The sequence below is a fragment of the Pristis pectinata genome, chromosome 38 (assembly GCF_009764475.1).
Source record: "Pristis pectinata isolate sPriPec2 chromosome 38, sPriPec2.1.pri, whole genome shotgun sequence".
Lineage (NCBI taxonomy): Eukaryota > Metazoa > Chordata > Chondrichthyes > Rhinopristiformes > Pristidae > Pristis > Pristis pectinata.
The window spans coordinates 4,090,129-4,109,401 of NC_067441.1; the positions used below are offsets into that span (position 1 = coordinate 4,090,129).

A 19,273-nucleotide genomic window follows, 5' to 3' on the forward strand; every position below is an offset into this window, starting at 1 on the left:
TTCCCTGGTGTTTCAACCGTCAGTCCTTCGGGAAGTGGGCACATTTCAAGTCGTTGCCCACTCTCGTCTCTGACAGAGGGGCAGCCCCAGGAAGTTTGTCTCGGCACAGACGCCTGCACATGTCGCTTGCAAAGGCGGCAGCTGAAACTAACTGAACAGCAAAGTGCAGCTGCAGGGCAGAAATGTGCGTTTACCAACAATCATCAGGGTGTGTTCTGGCAAAGATCCAAGAGTACTCAGAGCTCCTTCTCGGTTCCTGAGAGTCTGTGGTCGCTTCATGTTCTCTTCCTCACTCACCGCACACTGGGAATTTCTCCTGTGGGTCTAACCCCCACCCCCCCTCAACACTAAGTGACGTCCTCATTTTTAAGACTTTAGTATCTGTTAAGTGACTTCATTCTTCTCTTAGGAATCAGTATTTTGCAAAACCAATGCATTGCAAGTGCCAACGGTCTCCCCTGCTGTTACACGACTACACAGACCAGGAAAGTCCATAAAATTCCTCCAAGACTTTCACTTTGTCTCTGTATCCTCCACTACCCTGAAAACTCTGAGATGGAATCAGAGAGAGGTACGGCATGGAAACAGGCCTTTCAGCCCAACGAATCTGCGCCATCAACAAACCAATTACAATAATCCGATTTTTCTTGTTTTAATTCTTCACATATTCCCATCAACGTTCCCCCAGACTCTAACACTCGTCTACACACCGAGAGCAACTTACAGCGGCCAATTAACCCACTGACCCCGCACGTCATTGGGATGTGGGAGGAGACCCACGTGGGAGAACGTGCAAACTCCACACACAGGCAGCGCCGGAGGCTGGGATCGAACCCGGGTCACTGGGAGGCAGCAGCTCCAGCAGCTGCACCACTGTGCTGCCCCAAATCTCCAATTCATGCATTTCTCCTCCCATTGCTGCACTGTTCCTTTAGCTGGGCCCCGAACTTCAGAATACCCTCTGTAAACACCTCTGCCACTCTCTGTTCCTTTAAGATGCTCCTAAAGACCAAACTCCTTGACTGAGTTTTTGTTCCCCTGCCCTAATATTTATGACTTGGAGTACAACTTGTGCTTGGAATGTTTGATGAGGTTGAAGGTTCTGTGATACACGCCGTGTTCTCCATGCCTGGAGTACATTCAGTCAGTTGATACAAGCACAGTGACAGACGTGACCATTGCAATCACTCAAGACCAATAAACGCAGGAGAAGCCCAGCGTCAGATTCCCGTCCCCTCTCTGGGCACAGTGCGCCAGGTGAACCAGGCTAGGCCCAGCTCTGATCAGTCAACCTGTCCACCGTTCAAAGGAGGATCTTCCCCACAGTCCATCAAGGCCACATTAGGTGGGAGTGGATCTCAATGCCGAAGGTTAATAATGAAGGCGTCCTGTGAGTCACTTTGTTGGATCGCTCGTCTTTAACTTACTGCGTGCCTGAAAATGCCCTACACATTGTCGTCCCACTGATTCTCCCTCCAGTGTGCTGCACCCAGCATCAAGAATGGCTCGATAGCGCCCCCACTGCCTGAGCTCTGAATGGCAGGCGTGGCAGTCTGGGTCTGTGGCAGGTGGCTGGTAAACTCATCCACTCAAACCGCATCTGCGATGGTCCTGTGACGGACTGTATCAGTGGTCGTGCAGAGGCAACAGTTCCGTCTCTGCCTCCATGGTTGATGTGGGATTCAGGACGGATCTGGAAGTTCAACCCGAGGGTCAGCGAGGTGCTGTGGACCATCAGCTCACCACTACAATCTGTAACCTCATGGCCCCGGCGTATCCCTCGCTCTGCCATTACTGCTAATGCCAGGGGACCAACCCTGGTTCGCTGGGGCTGGGGTGTGGGTGGGGGTCAGGTATGTCAGGAGCATCACCAGGCACTCCGAGAAATGGCGAAGCTCCAACTCCGGACTCCATGTGCTCAACAGCAAAACCTGCAGCCGAGTGCTCCCACGGCCAACAGATCGGATCGAAGCTCCTGTCTCGTCTACTCCGGAAAGGTGGAGCACAATTAAACAGGTAAAGGGAGGAGATGGCTCCAAGAACATCCCTGTCCTCCACTCAGGAGGGACTCTGTGCGTGGGGGAAGCAAGGGGAAAACTCTGAGCTCACGTCTCACACAGAGGAAGATGCTGGTGGCCGTTGAGGTCAATCATCCCAGCCTGTGTCCTGGGCCTGACCACCTTCAGCTGATTCATCAATGACCTTCCTTCCTTCCCAGGGTGAGACGTGGGGATGTACGCTGGTGATTGCACAACGTTCAATTCTACTCACAAAACACTCAGCAACTGCAGGAGCCGGTGGCTGCAGCAACATTCGGGGTGATGAAGGGCAAGTGTCACTCATGGCACACGAGTGGGGAGCAAGGAAGGGGGTGAAAGGATTCGGGGAGGCAGGAATGCCAAGTTGATGTTCCAATCAGATCAGCCATGGTCTTACTTAGGGGTGGGATATGCCCGAGGGGCCACGTGATCTCCATCTGTTGCTTCAACAAGATTAGAGTCAAACCATCTACATTAGCACTCAATTCAGGACTGCCACTGTTAACCAGCCTGCAGATCGGGATCCCAACCATTAAAACCACATTAACCACCCCCCATTATTTGATGGCCTCCCTGTCCCCTTTTCAGCCGCGAGGCAAAATGGCCGAGGTGAAGAGCACAAGAGAAGATGGCTCCCAGCAGGAATTACACGCCAGCCTCCTCCGCCCTCTCAGTTTCTGCACAGACTGGAGCATTTGGTCGTTGGTCTCCTGTGATTGTCAGCAGTGCACTGCAACTTCCTGCCCCAATCTACATCTTACTCACTCGAGCACCCAGGGCCACATCTAACCACTTCCTTCCGCTTTGACACCAGAGGGAAAGAAAAGTAACTCTGCACAGCAATGTTTTGTTTTTGGGGCCTCTAACAACCAGAGACAGTCAGAGGCAATGGCATAAAACAAGACTAAACCCTCTCATTACACATTACGTAAATAGACTTCCATCTCCATGCCAATGACTTCATTGCACTTGTGCTTCCAACAGTCAATGTTTCCACTCCTGGCTGCCATCTCCATGTCCAGCACTCCCCACAGTGAAGAGGAGGACAGGATTAAACCATTCCATCCATCGGGAATAGCTCTCAACTTGCCTGCCCTTTGGCTCCCACGGTGGGAATAGTTAAAATAAGCTATCAATCACAATGCTCCTTTCGCAAACCCAGGACATCCCTGAGCCACCACCAGCTGACGATTGACCCAAGTGAACCAGGCCAAGGCCATAGACTGGCCTCACTGGTTGCCTGTAGCAGGAAGGTGGTCAGAAGCTGGTGGCACTGGAGGGGCCCCTTCCCGCTGCAGCTCCTGTGGTGCCTCACAGAGAGGTCTCTGGCATAGACTCCATCCTCACCTCTCCAGCACTGACAAGGCAGCTCTCAGTCCAGCTGCAATTCGGACCTCAGCACAGTGCTCCTTCAAACCAGAGACCATAGAACACGACAGCACAGAAAACAGGTCGTTCGGCCCTTCTAGTCTGTGCCAAAACTTTAGTCCTCTAGTCCCATTGACCTGCACCCAGTCCATAACCCTCCAGACCTCTCCCGTCCATGTACCTATCCAATTTATTCTTAAAACTTAAGAGTGAGCCCACATTTACCACATCAGATGACAGCCTGTTCCACACTCCCACCACCCTCTGAGTGAAGAAGTTCCACCTAAACTTTTCCCCTTTCACCCTAAAGCCATGTCCTCTCGTACTTATCTCTCCTAATCTAGGTGGAAAGAGCCTACTTGCATTTACTCTGTCTATACCCCTCATAATTTTGTAAACCTCTATCAAATCTCCCCTTGTTCTTCTACGCTCCAAGGAATAAAGTCCTAACCTGTTCAATTGTCCTAGGTTAGGAATAAAGTCCTAACCTTCACAGTTCACCTGGCTGTGTTATACCAAGAGGATTAGGAGTGGAAGGAGGCCACTCGGCCCCACGAACCTGCCGCCCATTCACCCAGATCATGACCGATCTGTGTAACCTTCACTCTGCATTCCCGCTGACCCCTGATGACCTTCCACTCCCTTGCTCATCAACTTCAGTCTTAAAAATATTCAAGGACTCTGCTTCCAGCCTCTTTGAGGAAGACTGACCACCCTCCAAGAGATAAAACTTTATCTTATCTCTATTCCAAAATGGGCAACCTTATTCCTAACCAGCGACCCCGGTTCAGATTCTCCCGCAAGAGGAATTATCCTCCCCACGTCCACCTCAATCTCATAGGTGCAGTCTCACCCTTCTGATAACTCCAGCAGATACAAGCCAAGCTTGTCCAACCTTTCCCCGGGAGACAACTCCAGGGAATCTCGCACAAAGTGAATCTGCCTCATTTACATCAAAGGATGTTGAATTACAGGCCAGGTTCCCACTGATCGAAACCATGACAATCTGATCCCTTCATGGTTTGCAAAGAGTACATGCCTCATCCCTCATTCTGGACTTAAGGGTCTGGAGCTCAGGGACAGTGGCAGGCTCAGGCTTTGAGCCAATCTAGGAAGACAGAATGGTACAGAAGGTAGTGCTGCTTCCTCACAGCTCCAAAGACCCCAGTTCGATCCTGACCTTCAGCATTGTACATGTGTAGTTTGCACGTTCTTCCTGTGACTGTGTGGTTTCCTGCCAGCTCCGGTTTCCTCCCACATCCCAAAGACGAGTGAGTAGGTTAATTAGCTGCTGTAAACTACAACCGATGTAGGCAACTGGCAGAAGAATTGGTGGGGAATTGATGGGATGTGAGAGAGAGAGAGAGTGAGAGAGAGAGAGAGAGAGAGAGAGAGAGAGAGAGAGAGAGTGTAATAAGCAGGGGAATGGGATTGCTTAGAGAGTTGGAATAGACTGGATGGGCCAAATGGCCTCCTTCTCGGTCACAAGAAAACACTAGCAGCAACCTGATACAACTTCCAGACCAGGCTGAATGTTGGCAAATGAACTTCAACAGCTGATGCAATTGGGTGGGAGCATTAATAACGTCAGCTCCACCTTAGGAAATGTGAAAGGTAAATGGATCTGGGAGGTGAGCAAAGTATTAAAAGCATCTTTGCAGATTGGGACTGTGGTCAAACTGCTAACAAAGCACTGAGAATTATTTCCAGTGTTTAAAAAAAGTGTTTTGGACCCTGGCTTCGTGGACAGTTCAAGTCTCCACACTGCAGGAACCACTGGGGTAAACTGCAACACCACTCCCTCCCCACTCCTGACAGAGCTCAGCTGTCGGGAATGAGGCAAATCAGTCAATGGACTGATCAGGGCAGGTGTTTGGGGGAGGGGGGTGGTGTTGTTGGTGAGAAACATTTCTAGTTGTGGGTGAACCCAAAACTAGGGTCTCAAAAACAAGATGGTAATAAAGAGGGTGAGTAGAATCAAAAGAAAGAGCTCAAATGCAGAGCTACCAGGGGAAGCTGTTGGATGCTTCTAAATGGATAGGTAGAGATTTGGAAAGGCTGATATGAGATAGAATGGGGGGGAAAAGACTTGTGAACTATAAATACCTGCAGAGTCTAGGTGGGCTGAAATGGCGGGTTTCTGCACAAGACATTTTGCCCCCCAAAAAATTAAGGACACCTCCACTTTCATGTTGAGTGTCAGTAGAACTTACCAATTTTTTCCACCAATTGCAGAATGACACCACCAACATGGATATCGCCCGTGACTCGCAGGGTAATGGGGTCTGCATCAGGACCCAGTTCCTCGACCGCGATCTTCAGCTCCCACGATGCGTCGATGTAGTCTCCGCTGGCAGTCTTGATGCCACCCAGTGCCATCTTCCAACATACCTGTCGTTGGGAGAGCAGCCAATGAGATACAAAGCCTGCAGAGATCGACAAAGACAAGGCCGGGGAGCGCTCGGCTGGTCAGGAGGGAAGCGGAGTCCCGATTCACGGCTTGGACGTCAGACCGGCTCTGGTCCTCCCTCTGCAGATGCTGCCTGACCTACTGAGCGTTCCCAGCAATTCCTGTTTCCACTTCAGATTCCCAGCATCTTTGGGATTGTTTATGGAAAAGGGAAAAGAACGAGCAAGAGAGGGGAGAAAGGGGGAGGAGGAAATAGACAGGTGACGAACAGTACACAGGGACTCTGCCAAGGAGACCATTACATGCCTACCTCCCTCATGACCACCTATTCCTTAATTTCGTCACCTTGATGACATAAAGGATTTAAAAGATATGTGGAATTGTTCACAAGAAGAGGCCATTTGGCCCATTGAGTTCAGGCTAGCTCTGATTAGTCCCATCCCCTCTCTTCACATCTGCAGGTGTTTCCAGTATCAGCACCGTCCTTTTACCAATCCACTCATGTCACCAGCTCATCCATCTTCACATCACTGCAATGCGCTTTTGTACAATCCAGGGTTTGTGTGAATAAAACAGAGTCTTTCTTGCTTTTATCTTACTTTTTAGGATATGGAAGTGACCGGAGCATTTATTGCCCACCTCTAGTTGCCCTTGGAGAAGGTGAGGCACCTTCTTGAACCACTGCAGTCTTTCTGGTGAAGGTGCTCCCACAACTACTGTTGAGGGAAGTTCCAGGATTTAGACTCAGTGATGATGAAGGCGCGGCGATATAATTCCAAGTCAGGATGTTGGGGGACTCGAACAGGAACCTGCAAGTGGTGGTGTTTCCCTGTGCCTGCCGCCCTCAGTGGGTTTGAGAGGTGCTGATGGAGGAGCCGAAATTTAACTGCACCCACTGTGCATCAGCAGTGGATGGAAGGGGCGTTTAGGGTGCCAATCGAGCTTCTTGAGAGTTGTTGCAAATGTGCACGGAGACAAAGGGAGAGAATTCCATCACTCCTGACTGTGGTGTGTCAGGAAGTGAGTCACTCATCACAACATATGACCTACCCTTGTAGTCATGGTAAGTATGTGGCTGGTCCAGTTAAATTCATGGTCAATAGTTACCCCCAGGGTGTTGATGGTTGAGGACTCGACAACAATAATTCCACTGAATGTGAAGGGTAGGTAGTTAGATACCCTCTTATTAGAGATGGTCATTGCCTGACACTTCTGTGGTACAAATGTTACCTGTCAATTATCAGCTCATGCCTGAATGCAGTCTGGGTCTTTCTCGCTGCCTCGGTAAAGCAGCCAACATAATCAAAGACCCCACCCAGGTCATTCTCTCTTCTCCCTGCTCCCGTCGGGCAGAAGATACAAAAGCCTGAGAGCAAGTACCACCAGGCTCAAGGACAGCTTCTATCCCGCTGTTATAAGACTATTGAACAGTCCCCTAGGACAACAAAATGGACTCTTGACCTCACAATCTACCTCGTTGTGACATTACACCTTATTGTCTGCCTGCACTGCACTTTCTCTGTAACTGGAACACCTTAATCTGCATTCTGTTATCATTTTCCCCTGTACTACCTCAATGCACTGATGTGATAAAATGATCTGTATGGATGGCAGGCAAAACAAACCTCAGTACGTGTGACAATAATAACCCAATTTACCAATTTATGTAGGCAAGGATGGACTGCTTTATCTGTTGAGTTGTGAATGGAATTGAAAACTGTACAATGGGAGGACATCCCCACTTCAGACCTTATGAAGGGAGGAGGGTCTTGGGTTGAGCCCATTGCTATGCACTCCTTACGTCCATACACACACAAAAAAATCTTGGGCCAGAGGGTGAATGCACACAGACTTTTTCCCAGGGAAAGGGCGGCACGGTAGTGTAGCGGTTAGCGCGATGCTATTACAGTGCCAGTGATCGGGGTTCGATTCCCGTCGTTGTCTATAAGGAGTTTGTATGTTCTCCCGTGTCTGCGTGGGTTGGGCCGGAAGGGCCTGTTACCACGCTGTAAATATAATTAAAAATTAAAAATTAAATTAAAGTTAAAAAACTAGAGGATATAGGTTTAAGCTGAGAGGGGAATGGGTAAAGGTGAGAGAGGAATGGTTTAAAAGGGCAATTTCTCCACACAGAGGGTGATGCGCATATGCAACGAGCTGCCAGAGGAAGTGGTTGAGGCAGGTACAATAACAACATTTAAAAGACACTTGGACAGGTGCACGGATAGGAAAGGTTTGGAGGGATATGGGCCAAATGGGACGAGCTTAGATGGATTTCTTGGTCGGCATGGACAAATTGGGCCTATTTCTTGACAGTCTATGACTCTATTCCCAGCCGTTGGGATTTCCACTCATTGAACTCTGATGCAGATCCTACAGCCAGTGTTTGGTTCACCACAACCTTCCGTTTCTAATTCCCTGTGATCACAGGTGAAACATCTGATACAAGTGAGAGTCCAGAGCCCCCAGTGCAGTGCTGGTGAAGTGTTCCTTCTTCCACCACCGTGGACCTCTCTGGAGGACCACATACGCCTCAAAGCCCCTGGGGCCCCAGATCCGGGAGTTCAGCTCGTTGATGCGTAGGTGTGTGCCTGACGGGCAGTCGGTTCTGTTTATCTCAACTGTAGCTTCCAGCCATCAAGAGTGGAGATGATCATTTGTTTTCCTTGTTATTGGCTGGGTTTGAGCATTGGTAAAATGCCACCTGTCTAATTGTGGGATGTTTACCAATGTTCACGTCACTGGTCTGTAAAATTCTGGAGTGATATCATTCCCAGTAAGCATGCAAATTTATGATCCTGATTTATTTTCCCATGACTAAGGAGGCTGTTACTTGACTCATTGACTGGCCTCAGAGCAACCCTATCAGTCCCCTTCTCCCACTTACTTGCCTGTAACCCATTCTCTCTCACATGTGCCTCCATCACACTAGGGGCAACTTACAGCAGCTGATTAAGATTTCTTTATTAGTCACACCTACATCGAAACACACAGTGAAATGCATCTTTTGTGTTGAGTGTTCTGGGGGCAGCCCGCAAGTGTCGTCACACTTCTGGCGCCAACATAGCATGCCCACAACTTCCTAACCCGTCTTTGGAATGTGGGAGGAAACCGGAGCACCCGGAGGAAACCCACACAGACACGGGAAGAACATACAAACTCCTTACAGACAGTGGCTGGAATTGAACCCGTGTCGCTGGCGCTGTAGTAGCGTTACGCTAACCGCTACACTACCGTGCCTGCCCCACCGACCCACACATATTTGGGATGTGGGAGGAAATCAGAGCACCCGGGGAAAACCCACACGGTCACAAGGAGAACATGCAAACTCCACACAGACACACACTCATATAGACAGCGCTGGAGGTTGGGATCGAACCCGGGTCTCTGGAGCTGCGAGGCAGCAGCACTAACTGCCACAGCATTCCGCCGCGCTTCTCCCTCTGCTCATTTCAAACCACCACATGCATAATTTGTTGCCTCCAGCACAACAGAAAGAGGAAGAGTGTGGGTCACTAGCAGGGAGCAGCAAGAAAATAAGGTTAAAAGTTGCTGAGCAAGTTTTCGAAGACGTGAAAGACCTTCCATTTATACCGAGGCTCTCACATCCACTAATGTGCTTGTGAAGCTAATTTGGAAACATTGAAACCCAGCACCAAAGTGGTAATAAGCAGTTTACTAAACAAAAAGATGAGTACCCAAGGGATAAGTGTTGACGCTTGGACTTTCTGAGACTTTGAGAGGGCAGTGGAACAGCTGGTGAAGCTGCCGCCTCACAGTTCCAGCGACCCAGTTTGATCTCTGGCGCTGTGCGGAGCTTGCACGTTCTCCCCGTGACCGGGTGGGTTTTCCTCGGATGCTCCGGTTTCCTCCTACTTCTCAAGAGACTTGCGGGTTCGTTAACTACCTGTTGCAAAACATCCCCTCAACGTAGGTTAACGGCAAACAGAACCGAAGGGGAGTCGACGGGCATGTGCGAGGAGGAGCAAGTTACTAGGGTATAGGGAAGTAAGGAGAGGGGGAAAGAGGTGAAAGAGGTTGGGAATGTAGAAGAATGAGGGGTGATCTTATTGAAACACAAGATCCCAAGGGGCAGGACAAGGTAGATGTTGAGATGTTTTCACTGGTGGGAGTATCTTTGGTATAATTAAAAGTTAAGGGGTCGGTCATTTAAAACTGAGATGCATAGAAATTCCTTCTCGTAGAGTGGTGGAGAATCCGTGGAATTCTCCGACCTCGGAATTGGGGAGGCCAGGCTAAATCTTTCTGAAAGCTCGAGGGTTTCTGGGGATCAGGCAAAGAGGAGTGGAGGCCTGGGGCAGATCAGCCATGACAATTTTGAATGGTGGGGCCAGGCTTGAAGGGCCAGGTGGCCTACTCCTATTTTCTTGTGTTCGAGGGATGGTTGGGATTGCTGGGCTTTGGCTGAATGGCCTCGTTCTAGAGCTGCACCCTCCCATGCCAAAGGACACAAGACTCACGGTGTCAACCACAGACATGCCGGCCAGGCAGGGCCTCTCAAATAACAGGAAGCTGAAGGGTCGCGACCTCTTGACTCAGAATGAGGTGAGTGACTGCGGGAGGAGGAGGAGGAGCTGGAGGAAGGGTGGAGATCCATCGCTGGGGTCTGGGGCAGGAGGGGTGGCATAGGACAAGGCAGGCAGGCCGGCCCCTGGAGGAGCAGGGATAAGGGGCAGCAATCTGGGCAACTGCAATTGCCCACCACTGATCTGGGCAACACCTGCTGAAATGGTTGCAAAGGGAATGGGACGTTGGTCCGAAGGCAAGAAGAGTGGCATATTCTTTCAAAGCGCATCTTGCGACTAGCAATTGGGGCAAGTAGTTATAAAGGAAGTGGAGGGAATAAAGTAGGATGGTTCAGACCACTTGCAGATCTTTCAAAGGGTAAAATGGGTTGAATAGGCTCCTTACATAATGGTAGCTTGGAGTGTGATTAACATCACGATCTGCAAAGATTCAAGTATGAAGCGGTAATTGATGGATTAAGTGAATGAGCAAAACTGAGAAAGATGGAATTTGCCCCAGAGGCTTTTGTGAGATACAAGGGGACACAGTGGGCAGGGTCTCTGCCTTGTAGCGCTGGAGACCCAGGTTCAATCCTGACCTCTGGTGCCGTCTGTGTGGAGCCTGCACATTCTCCCTGTGATTGTGTCGGTTTCCCCTGCGTGCTCCGGTTTCCTCCCCCATCCCATTGCCCCTAGTGTGTGGGTGAGGGGTAGACATCGGGGGGGGGGGGGAATTGATGGGAATATGGGGAGAATTTTTTTCAAAATGGGATTAATGTAGGATTAGTGTAAACACGCGGTTGATGGTCAGTGTGGACTTCGTGATTGGAAGGATCCGTTTCTGTGCTGCATCTCTCTGTGATTATGAGAGATCAGTTTGGGCTGGACCTTAAAAAGGTAGGACAGAGTACTTTCTAAATGTTGATCAGCCAGAAGCAGTGGTGATTCGGAGAGACTCGGGGAAGGTGTCCATGCACACAGGTAGTTAAAATGTGGTTGGCAGGTGGAATTCATGGGCACTGGAAGTTGCTGGATTCTTCAAAAGAGAAATTAAATGAGAGGAAAAGGAATAGAATTGGGAATGCTGAAAGGAAAGGAGGAACAAAGACGAACTGCCAGGGCAAGTTGTATCCCTCTTGTTTTCCAGCTCCTACGGAGAGCTGGCCTATACTTATTACAACATAGAGATGAGCAGAGCAGAACAGTACTACACAGGAACAGGCCCTTCGGCCCACAATGTCTGTGCTGAACATGATGCAGAATCGAACAAAATCTCTTCTGCCTGCACATGATCCATATCCCTCCATTCTCTGCATATTCATGTGTCTATCTAACAGCCCCTTAAACACCTCTATTGTATCTGTTTCCACCTCTATGTGCTAGGGAGGTTCAAGTGGAGGTCACTTGGTCCGTACCAGCTCCCAGAACAAATGCATTGGTCTCATTCCCCTCTCCTGACCTTCCTGTTCCCCGACTTCATTCCCTCGCACATGCCTGGTAAATCATTGTTGAACCATCTGCCACTTATCCAACTCCGATGGATAACTTACAGTAGCCAATTAACACCTTTGGAAAACTGGAGCACCTGACAGAAACCCACACGGTCACAGGGAGAATGTGCAAACTCCACATGGATGGCACCCGAGGTCAGGATTGAACCAGGGTGCCTGGAGCTCTGTTAGCTGTGCCACCGTGTCACCCCATATCCATGGGGGAGATACGGTGGGAGGGGGGGGTGGTGGTGGTAGAAGTCTTACTGGAGCTGCACTCAGTTCGACCCACCTGTGAGTGGACACCGCACTTTTTACTGGCCCTGGAGGGAGATTTATTCAACTCCAAAGAATGTTACAAGTAGAGATTTCAGAAACTTGGGTCGTTTACTGGCATTTGGAAGGTTATAGAGTGACTCCAAGAATCGTTAAAAAGTGCAAGAAATGAAACTCCACTGGTCAGGGATTCCATGCCCAGGAGGCAGAGCAAAAGTTGGAGCTTGGTTTCAGAGACGTGGAGGTGGGGGGATACTGGAACCCCCCCCCCCCCCTTCCACAAATGGCAACTGATGCCAAAGTAAATTGTTCACCTTCAGCCGGGAGGTCAAGAGACTTCTTGTGAATTTAGAGGTTATAAATGGACATGGGGGGGAGAGGGGGCAGGTTGGAGTTAGGCCACATGTCAGCCTTGATCTCGCTGGCTGGGTGGGATCACGAGGTGGAATGTTAAAAATAAGTGGTCACAAAAGCCTGAAAGCACTATCACCAGGCTCAAGGACAGCTTCTATCTCGCTGTTATAAGACTACTGAATAATCTTATAACTATTTAATATAATTATTGAATAAGACTAGTATGATAAGGATGGACTCTTGACCTCACAATCTACCTCATTATAACCTTGCACCTTATTGTCTGCCTGCACTACATTTTCTCTGTAACTGTAACACTTTATTCTGCATTCTGTTATTATTTTCCTTTGTACTACCTCAATACACTGATGTGATGATCTGTACAGTTGGCATGCAAAGCAAAGTAAGTTTTTCCACAGTACCTTAGTACATGTTACAAAAGTAAACCAATTTAAGACAAACGAGGTGACATTTTTCTCTCTCAGATGGTAGATCGTCCTTGCAACTCTCCTCCTCAAAGGACAGTGGAAGCAGAGCCTTTGAATAATTTTAAGGCAATGATGGAAAAAGGTGGCTAGAAGGGGGAAAGATTACTGGTGGTGGGCAGGAACACAGAGTTGAGGTTACAATCAGATCAGCCATGATCTCTTGCTCCAAATTTGTATGCTCATAACCTAGTCCTGAAGTTTAGCTTGCCAGATTGTGGTACAGGGCACACATGCTCTAGAGGTAAAGCAGCAAAGACCAAACCAGTGGTGAAGGTGCTCCCACAGTGCTGTAAGCTCAAGGTTTGGCAGGACAGGCTGTTATATCTCTGAGCTAGGAAAGTGTGCGACTCGGACGTGGACTCAGAGAGGTGGTGGTCATCCTGTGCAGTTTCTGCTGTGGAAGCCAGGGATTTGGGTGGTTAGGCAGAGATGTGAAGCCCCCCAAGATAGCCACGCACAACCTGGAACATCCATAAGGGTGTGACAGCGAAATTCGGCATCTCCAGCAGGACGAAAGGAAAGGAAACAGCACCAGTGTGAAGGGAGATAAATAATTCAAGGGACACTTTACACAGAAGCAAGAGGTCCAAGTATGGACGTCAATCTGTCAGGCTGACAGGCCACAATATCCTGTCATAGTGTATGAGGAACAAAGATAGCAGCTGGCCTGCCTCTGAACCACTGGAGACATTTTTGGATGGTGTCATTTCTGTAATTATTTGTGTTGACCAATTCCTTTTTGACAGCTTCTTTCAAGTGCATCTGATGAAAGTTTGGACAGTCTGCTTTAAGTGACTTCTGGAAATATAGATGGGCTAACAGAGCCCTTGTATCAAGTTAGATGCACCTCTATTATTATTTAGTACCTGCACACCCCTGCTTGCTAAGTCATGGGCTTTCGAAATAGCCATGAGACTCTTGCTCATTCTCCCCCCTCCCCCACTGCCCTCCCATCTCCTCTCCTCCTCCACTCTTGCCACATTCCCTGACCTCCTCTTCCTTTATTACACCAAGTATGTTGCACCCTTTCTTCTCCTGGATGCCATGTTAAAACCGATCCCTCAGGTGTCCATGTCCATGACAACAACAACCAATTTTAATACGTGGGGGAGGGGGGGTAGTTCTCCTTGATGTTCACCCAATATTTAATCCTCAAAAAACAAATAGTTCATCTGGTCTTTGTGCGAGTTTCTTGTGTGTAAATTGGGTGGTACAATTCCTAAATTGCAATAAAAAGATCATCAGCTTTAAATCTGTGAACATACCTCTCATAGAAGCACACAGTACGGAAATGGGCTCATTGTCCCAAGTCCCATCAAGTATTAAAGCAGGACTGTCTGAGGGTTTGACAAGATGGCTACAGAGAGGGTGCTTCTCCTATCAGGAGTCTGGAAGCAGGAGTCACAGTCTCAGAATAAAGACTGAAATGAGGAGAAATTTCTTCACGCGGAGGATGGTGAATGTTTGGAATTCTCTGAGGGCTATTGAAGCTTAGTCACCGATTGCATTCAAAACACTCTGATAGATTTATGGACATTAAAGGAATTAGGGATCTGGGGATAATTCAGGAAAATGGCGGTTGAGGATCAGTCATGATCTTTGGAATGCTCTTCCTCAAAATGGCAGTGGAGGCAGATTCTTGGAATTTTTTTAAAAGGCAGAGGGAGATAGATAGATACTTGATCTGCCAAGGAGGTGAAAGGTCAGAGGTGGATGGGAATGTGAATTGAGGTTACAATCAGACCTGCTGCAATCTCACCGAGGCCGGAAGGCTTCCTGCTTCTAATTTGCATGCCTCTTGTGGAATGATAGAATAGGCTTGAGTGGATGAATGGACTATTTCTTATGATGTTCTGTCTGGGACTTTACTCAATACGTAGGCTATGTCCACAGCACTAGGATAAATATAATCTCCCTTTTAACTTTGATGTCTGGAGCACTAGTTTCGCTGGTAATAATTAACTACTGATTACCTTCTGACTCACATAACAAATGCACTGCAACCATAAACCCTTGGTAAGGAAGTAAACATGGCAGCTTTTGAACATCAGTACATCCAAATGTCTCTCACTTAAGTTTCAGAAATTATAAAATAAAACATTTAAAACTAGCAAAGGGAAACTGTTTTCAGTAAATGGAGGGCTGATAACCAGAGGACATTGAAGATAATGGGCCAATTTCTTTTCTACACCACGATTGTTATGATCTACACTCTATTAATCAATTACTTTTTACGTGCTGCTGAATAATTAGCTGTAAAAGGAGCCACCATAGACAATGGGTAAAATGTTCTCTATTTGATTCAGGTTCAAAATGTAGTTAAAAGCCTCCCCCCCCCCCCCCCACCTTTTTTTGGGTTATATTAAAATTACATACTAAAATTGGTTGTCATGGATGTTTTATAATCATTTGAGAAGTTTTGACGTAGCATCTAGGAGAAGAAAAGGTGCTGTAAACATAATGTGGCTAGGGGAGAGAAGGGTAGGGAGTGTGGGAAAGGGGGGGGAGGAGGAATGACAGGGCAGTGGGAGGATGAGCAAGAGTCTCATGGCTATTTTGAAAGCCTATGATTTAGCAGGCAGGGGTGTGCAGGTACTAAATAATAACGGAGGCACGTCTAACTTGATAGAAGGCCGTGTTAGCCCATTTATATTTCCAGAAGTCACTTAAAAAGGAAGTTGTCTGAAATTTTATCTTACTCACACTTGAAGGAAGCTGTTGAACAGGGATCTGTCAGCACATGTAGTTTCAGAAACTAAGAAAGCTCATCATCAATCTGACTGCTACTGTTTGATTGCTTTTGTCTGCTGCCTTTCCAAACTTGAAAGCTTCTTGTGTTGTAAACGAAGTAATCCAATTAAAAAAAGAATCACTTAAAATTGTCTTAATCAGAAAGGTTGGTGAAGCCTGTGGTACAGAGAGATTCAATAGACCCCAGTTTCTATACAAGCCATATCATCATCTTTATTGGTTACAATGTAGTGGAAATATCAACAGTTCTCCACAGCCTACTTAAAGCACAATTCATGACCCTCTAGCCATTACTCCAATACAAAACACAGTCAAGAGACCACATATAACAACAACTTGTTCCTTATGGTATCTTTCATTGTTGTAAGACATTGAACAACGTCTTACAAGTGCAAATAAAGACAAAAATTGATACCAAATCAAAAAGGAGATACAAGGACAGGAATGATCTTAAAAGGAGGAGAAAGGTTTACGGACAGAATCCGTGAGGCTCAGGCAGCTGAAGGAACAGCTGCCAATGATGGATCAATGGGAATTTGGGACATGCAAGAGATGAAGAAGTGCGGAGAGTTATAGCACTGAAGGTTCTTGAACTACCGACCTGAAAAACCCTAATTCTGTCTTGGAATACATTTCCCTCAACTTGCACTAATGTCGTGATGTTATTTTTGTTTATCGTGTTGTGCAAGTTATGTATTATTTTATGTTAACGTAACTTAATGTAATCTATGTTTGTCATGTTTGCAATGTACTGTGCTGCTGATGCAAAAGGGTATTTTTCATGGCATTTATACCTTGGGTATGTATGGCCATGATAATAAACTTGAACTTGAAGGTGGAGGTGATAACAGAGATAGGGAGGGATGAGATCATGAAACATTTGAACACAAAGTTGAGTTTTATATCTGAGGCACCGCAGTGGCAGGAAGGTCTTCATGCACAATGGGTAGTGGTGGGATGGTGACAGAAGCACCAACTCAGACAGGGAGGAGCAAATTTGGGATGACCTCAAGGGTGGGAGAAAGGAGACTAACTGGGTGAACACTGGAACAAGGGAATCTTGCACCCTGACAGACTCAAGCACCTCTTTTACACTCACTCATCTTATCCCAACACCATGAAACTTTAGTATATCTCATCTCACTTTGACCATCACAATAGACCCAAGCTGAGCACCCATTAAATAAAGCTTTCAACTTTTACAGTGGAAGTTGGGGATCTCATAATAAAATTATCCTAAGAAAATCTGTTACACAAAGCCCCCCTCCCCAGCCAGATAGGACTCCCATGCCAAATTTGCCACCAATTTGCTGTAGTACTTTGCTCCAAAAAATGGGACCGGGGGGAGCACAAAGCACTGCCCCCAAAGTGATGGAGAAGGAATGCATTTCCTCATTCTATACCGGTACGGTTCTTGGATCTCAATCACACCGTCAGGTAATGGGATCGTAACCAAAAGAGGACATCATTGTGAGACACCATAAAAAGAAATCTCATCTGTTCTTCCCTACCCAGCCCCCACAAAATAGCTATTGAACTACCCAAGGATATGGCTAAAGAAGCAATAACAGAAAAATTACTAATTTTAAAAATAAGCTAAGTGGAGAAAAATATTTAAGCAGTTGGTTTATAACAGGCTCAAGGAGATGTGTTACAAAAGAACGGGAGTGGGTCATACAAATTTATTCCTCTACTCTAATGTAAATAGGTATTTTAAAACCAGTTGGAATAAAAACACAATCCTCAAACGGTGGATGATAAAATTCCAATTTAAGTTTTGTATTTATCTGTACATACTTTACGTGGAGAAGCTGGAGCTGTTTTCCTCAGAGTGGAGACGGTTAAAGGGAGATTTAATGGAGGCGTTCGAAGGCACGAGGGGTTTTGATAGACTGGGAGGGAACCGTTTCTGGGGGCGGGAGGGTCGGAGACCAGAAGGACAAGGAGTGAAGGCGATCGGTGAAGGGACGTTAACATCACTTGGAATGTACTGCGTAATAGGAGTGGAAGGGAATTTGGTAAACGCTTGAAGGTGGGAAATTAGCAAGGCTTTGGGACAGGTAAGTCTTGTAAAGAGCTAGTACAGGCTCAATGGGCCAAATGGACACCTGCGCTGTAACAGTCTCCATTCCTCATTTTACATAACTTATGAATTATAACGTCTCCTCAGCCACAATGACGACGGAAATCACTCTGGTAAAAAAAAATCATATAGAAGTGGCCCTCACCAGTTAATACGGAATCCGGTAGTCCTCTCGCCACTTGTTAGAGGTTAACGCAGTAAATTCCCTTTGCTCGGAATCGGCGTCGATATTAAACTTCTCCCTTGTGTTCCTGGCTCGTTGCGGTGTAGGGCGTCACCGACTTTCAACTGCAGTTTCCGTTGAGTAAGAATATCGTGTCACACTTCTGCTGTTGAACAAATACACGCATACACACACACACCCCTACTCGGCCTGAAGTCCCGGCGTGACTACACTCTGCATCACGATGAACCCAACACAATGCATTCATTGGGCAGAGCTGACTGCTTCACCTCACTGGGAAAATACCTGTTGATGTATATTCCGCGAACAAATGAATTAACTTGCGAGTGCGTAATAATAGAGACGTCCCGTGGCTCCGAATATGAAGCAACATACTCAGTTTACTTGGGTGTAGTTCCTGTCTCTGTCTTTTCGTCTGTGGCCACTGAAATATTGCCCTCATTTGGCCGCCCATTTAAAGCCACTTGTTCTCTTAGCAAATTCGTTTAAAACTTTTTTTTAACTTGAGGAATTCAGTAGAGGTTGGGACTTGTAAAAGGAATTGCCTCGTCTGGGCATGCAGTAAGGGGTTATTAAGAATTCCGGTTACCCTAATTTAGAAGCTGTGGCATGTACGTTCTGTGGCATAGTTCAACATGTACTGTTGAACTATCTCCCATCAGCGTTTGTAGTCCGTGCACAAACGGGAGTAGCCGTCCCCGGCGTGATGTAATATGCTTATTGGGCAAGAGAAAGCACTGAAACATTAACAGTACCAATTCTGGTAATAACACGTTGTTGGGATGAATTCAAAGGTAGGTGGTTGTCCAGACTGCCTTCGAAGTAATACCGAGACAGAGAAGGATTTCTGCATCGGATGAGCCAATGACACTATATACAGGTAGTGCACTGACAGATAACATTTCAAACCCACTATAATGTTGACTTCACAAAACACTTAGGGGGTGACTGTTCATACATTTCGTCTTGTGTTTACAATGAGATTTTTAGCAGTTGAATAAGAGCAGAAGATCCTGGAATTCCAAGTGGTCCTTAACGCTCACTGTAAACCAAGATTCTGTCAACTTTTGGGCTGGTTTATTAAAAGGTCAACTTCATCCACAAAACTGGCCACGCCCTAGATCAAATAAATTATTGTGGCGAGATTTTGCTAATTTTGGGCTCCAAGAAGGTTCTTGACATTTAGCATTAAGCAGATTATTTATTGTCAACACTAGCTCAGCCTTTGAGTTTGGGTGGCCAGCTAAAAAAAGCAATTCAATTTACTCAGTAAACTGATCTATTTAGACTAGAGGAAACAAAAT

The 19,273-nt window shown here is 47.1% G+C and overlaps 1 protein-coding gene across 1 annotated transcript in view; it reads right to left on the reverse strand.

The window, feature by feature from the left end:
• Positions 1–18,252, reverse strand: part of LOC127586984 (fermitin family homolog 3-like) — a 45,918-nt gene extending 27,666 nt beyond the window's left edge. The window contains exons 1-2 of the mRNA XM_052045050.1: positions 17,931–18,252; positions 5,621–5,798 (exon numbers count right to left, since the gene is read on the reverse strand). Coding sequence (XP_051901010.1) covers positions 5,621–5,786 — 166 coding nt within the window. The 5' untranslated portion in view covers positions 5,787–5,798; positions 17,931–18,252. The remainder of the gene's footprint in view (positions 1–5,620; positions 5,799–17,930) is intronic.
• Between the last annotated feature and the right edge of the window lie 1,021 nt (positions 18,253–19,273).